General features: G+C 39.1%; 1 protein-coding gene across 1 annotated transcript in view; it reads left to right on the forward strand.

Annotated features, from left to right (window-relative positions):
• LOC142351650 (uncharacterized) overlaps nt 1-3,441 on the forward strand; it is a 29,799-nt gene extending 26,358 nt beyond the window's left edge. Inside the window, exons 8-10 of the mRNA XM_075403790.1 lie at nt 1-577; nt 780-1,623; nt 2,113-3,441. Of these exons, the coding sequence (XP_075259905.1) occupies nt 1-577; nt 780-1,623; nt 2,113-3,312 (2,621 nt within the window). The 3' untranslated portion in view covers nt 3,313-3,441. The remainder of the gene's footprint in view (nt 578-779; nt 1,624-2,112) is intronic.
• Nucleotides 3,442-4,927: the final 1,486 nt, after the last annotated feature.

The following is a 4,927-nucleotide window of genomic DNA, read 5'->3' on the forward strand; positions in this document are numbered from 1 at the left end:
ATTCAAACCCTCGACATATAAGTCAACAACACATTCAGCTCGAACAGCAGAAGCAACAGCAAGGCCAGTTTTTCGGCCAAGGTCCACACTACTCAGCCCCGCCTAGACCAGCAGGGCCCCGCAACAATAGCAATCAATTCAATAATAACAAAACCCCCCAGCAGCATAATAACTACAACAACAATACCAACAAGCAGCCAATCTTGAGCAAACCCAAGTTGCCACCTAAATGGAGCGAACATCCTCCGGAAGATGAGCCCTATAGCGAGGATCGAGATGACAATCGTTATAACGACGAAAATCGACAGGAAGATCGAGACGAAAGAAAACGCGAACCTTTTCCATCGGGCGGACGATTTACTGGATCACCAAACGCATCTGGTAACAATAATAATATGGGCAATAATATGAGCAACTCGCCGAGTGGTGTGAACAATTCCGCTGCTGAACAACCTCCCTCGAGTCAGTTCAATGGGAATCAAGGAGGATTCAACAACGGGCCACCAGTTATACCGAACAACAACCAAAACACGGGTTTCAACATGTTTAATAACAATCCGAGACCTCCAAATATGCAGTAAGTATTCAACTTTAATGTACTCAACCTACATTAATGTGCAACCAATACGAAAACTATTACAGATTCATAAAATGCGATTAAGATGCAGTGAAAACGTTAAGCACTGATTTTGGTGGGAGGTTGCTATTTTCTAGTTAGCAGCGCCTTCTGATTTGGAGTTTCAGAATGCTAGCTTATAATATTAATGTATTCTTTTCAGGCGGTTCCCAGCACCTGGAATGACTCCCGCGAGTCAAGCTAACACCAACTCAGCTCAGCCTGTTATGAATTTCAACGACCAAAACAGACCAACTGGTCCTGCAAACTTCGGCTACAATCCCAATAACAACCCAAACAGAGGGCCGCCTCCGAATGTGCAAATGCCACCGCCGCCTAATCAAGTCAACAATGGGCATTTTCCGCCTCCGCAAAACAATTTTCAGAATAGACCTCAGTATAATGATAATGGCCCAGGTAACAATATGAACTCACAGCCCCCACGAGGACCTCAAAACATGGGTCCACCGGGCCCAATGGGACCTCCTGGATTTAACAATGCCCTCAGAGGTCCACCCCCTAATTTCCCCAATTATAATCCAAATTTGACTTCTGGAATGAACCAAATGCAATTCAATGGCCCACCACCATCGGGAATTTTGGGTCCTAATGGCCCAGCACCCTCAATGATGGGTCCTCCTCCAGGAATGGGTCCTCCAAGACCTGGTTTTGGGAGTCCTGGGGGACCTGTACCTAATCCTCAAGGCTTCATGGGTAACGGACCTCCTCCTCCGAACAGCATTCCTCCGGGGGCGCCACCGGGTTTTATGGGCGGACCGCCGCCTCAGCGAATGCCAATTATTCCAGGAGTTCCTTTGAATCAGAACACGAATCCTCTGATGAATACTCCGCCTCCAAACCATCAAGTTTTCCCTCCCCCTCAAGTGGGATTCAACTATGGATCAGAGCAGCAGAAATCTACAGTTGCTACAGTTGATGACTCAATTGAGAAACTGATTAAGGTGAAAGTGGAGCCAGAAATGAAAGCGGAACAAAAACAGCAAGAGGTAACTAATCTTAGTTTGCTGGAAAGATTTGTATTTAACGTTCAATTTCTAATATGGCAGCTATGATAGTCGCCCAACAAGGAAATCTGTTATCGCTGCGAATCTCGTTGTGAACAAAGTAGCCGCGAAGTTTGGTTTGGTTCTATCGCTTTGTTGTAAAATGCAAAGAAGAATGAAGGATAAAATTGGATAATGAACTTCGTTTTCAATTTTACATTTTAGTTTTACAAATGAAGTTTGCTATTGCATCTCTGAGTGTTCTAATTGTGGCGTATTACAGAAAATTTGCCCGTGATGCTTTATTTGGTCGTGTCTGTGTCAAGATCTGTTTAAAACTATGAAACCTTTGTCAAAATACAACACTCCTTCTGAAACATTGATATACAATAAGCTTATTTTTATCAATGAATAGATCAGCACAAATTAGAATTACTTCGTAGTATTTCAAAATATGTTTTTCAAGTTTCTGAAATGCTTCATTTGTTTAAGGAGACTGAAAAGAAATTCGACGGACCCAAATTACGAATTGAGACGCTATCAACAGAAGGCGCCTCAATTAAACCGTCAGTTAAACCACCTACTACACCTACGCCCATTCTTCACAAAGACACGCAATTGATTCCATTGGAACTACTTGATGCCTCACTTAGAGATCCAAGACTTTCCAAAGGCTTTATTACGTCATCAGTATATCACGACATTGCTTCTAGAGCCCCTTTAGTGTTCCCAATCTGCACTCAAGCCACAGCAGACGATGGCTCATTCATTTGTTGTTCCGATTTGATACCCTGGAAAGTTCCACTTAAAGTTGACCTTTCAAAATCATCATTCAACAAATTTCCATTGGAAGCATTGCCCAGCTTGGCGCTTGGACCCGAGATGACGTTACCCCCATCAAAACCTGCGGCCCCTGCCAGACCAACAGATCCTCGCAAACGAAGTGGATCTGCTACAACAAAGTCGCTAGCAGCTGCAGCCTCTTCTCCAAAACCGAAAACGTCACCCGTCTTTGAACGGACCTTATCTCCAAATGCGGTAGCTGGTTCGTTCGCTAACTCTCCCACCAGCATATTAACCGAAGAGCCAAATTTCAACTCAAATACTCCTTCACCCAGCTCAAAAACCGCCAGTCCTACCTTTGAGAAGTCGTACAGTATCAATGAAGGTGATGAGAAGCCTCCAAACTCGCCAGATTTTACCTTTGATATCTACAATAGAATGAATTCAAGCGAGCAATTTAGTTACAATCCTCCAAGTTATTCTACTGATGCTGTTAATAGTCTTAATATCAAATCTGACGAAACAGCTGAAAATGAAGCTTCCATGCCAGTAAGTCCAGATAAACCAAGTCCGTCTGGACTTACACCTTTTGTTTTACCAACCGACAGTTTATCACCTAAAATGGACATGGATAAATTAACCGAGTTCGGCAAATATTCCTCCAGCAAACCGAAAGCTTCATTAAGTATTGCAGAGTATATGAAAAGACGTCGCACGAAGCCAAATGAAACTCTAAGCGGCGATTTCAAACAAGACGGTTTAGTGGAAGCCGACGGAGATTATTCCTCTGATGATAAAATCGACGAATCAGTCGAAAACAGTCAAAATAACTATTTGGAATATGATTCGAACGCAATGCCATCTATCAAAGACCTCTTTAAAGATCCAACGGCCTCGCCTTTTGGATGATTTGTAAGATAATAAGAACTGGAACTTAATTAAACACACACACACACAGGTGCTCTATTCTCTCAAACTTGAAATTTTCTACTCCAATTTTTGTTCTCATTTCTCGATATAGTTCAAAGAATTATCTCAGTTTGTTTTGTTTCTTGTGGTACTAAGTAAGAAAAGCTGAAGTAAATCTCAAGTACGAAACAAGGAGGCTCGTTAATGTGCGTTCGCACATAATGTTTCGACCCGCGCTCATTCCGAGTTTTAAAAAAATCGTTACACAACCAAGATGATAATTGAATCAAATAATGCCATGCCTCATTACAACAAGATCTGCCACTAAAATTTTAATGAGAATAAAAAAAACAAAAACAAAATTTCACGGCAAAAACTCTAAATTCTTAATTTAAAGGCACCTAGTAACAACGTCAGATGACAACCAGACAAAATCCTAGCTACATAACTTTATTTTTCCTAACTGCACATCAGATGGGATTAATGAGACTAGGTAACAAGTCGACAAAAAGAAGAAATAATGAGGCGAAACTCAAATCAACATTTTTTAAAACAATAATTTCAAAAGTCTTAAAAATAGCTTTTAACGAAATAATTCTTGATAAATTCTCTAAAAAGTTATAATGAAACCAATAGCCCCAGTCTCTGGTTACACTAAGCCATAGGAAAGGACTGAAGATGCAGTTAAAAAATTACGACAATGCGATAACAAATTAGTGAAGCCATTAAAAGCATTAAGTTTTATCTGAATGTATCTCAATTTCAGTTTCTATTTATTCTAATTCAGCTTACATTATACTGAATGAATCAATCAGTTCAATTGGGCAACATTTGAAAATCATTGGGATCTGTTTTTACGCGATTGTGCTAAAGGAAGGAAAAAACAAACACACCACTCACATAACTTTTATAAATACGCATATTGGCCAACAAACAAAACATCAGTTACGTTATAATATCAGTAAACATGTTAATTTTCAAAAAAACAAGGAATTGTATGGGAACTCTCAATGAAGAGATTAAGTTACAAGTTGACGAAAAGAACAAAAACTGAAAAATCCTTAAAATTCTTAAAAATGTATGAAACCATAAAATTTAAACTATTCGCAGTAAATTGACTGCTTCGGGTAACATACTTCATTAAATCCTCATAAACAAGCTAATTGGACCGTTCAGCTTTTTATTGCTACCTAAAGAATGAAAAAAAGCAAAAACAGAAAATTCAAAAAACATTGAGCGAGAAAAGTGCCGAAGCAATTAAAAATGATATTTTTCGGTAGGAACTTTTCTACGTTCAAACAATTTTTTATTAGCAATGAGATTCTTTCTTTCATAAATGTGACTCCAAAAAATCAACGAACATGAACAAACATTAAAATCACGAATTGTTTGAGAAAACCCGTTGTATCAACGCCATTAATTTCAATCGCTTTCAACGGAAGCTAAAAAAAATGTTAAGTAAAAAATCCTAAAATTAAGTAGAAAAGTGCAAGAAGAAAATGTCGAAGCCATTCAAACAATGATTTTTTCTTTTTAAAAATTATATATGATTCCTTGAACGTCACCTCTAAGCGAATCCAACCATCAATATTAAGATAAGGTAGTTAGATTTCAA

This window comes from Convolutriloba macropyga, chromosome 13 (genome assembly GCF_964194025.1).
Source record: "Convolutriloba macropyga chromosome 13, txConMacr16.3, whole genome shotgun sequence".
In the NCBI taxonomy this organism is placed as follows: Eukaryota; Metazoa; Xenacoelomorpha; order Acoela; family Convolutidae; genus Convolutriloba; species Convolutriloba macropyga.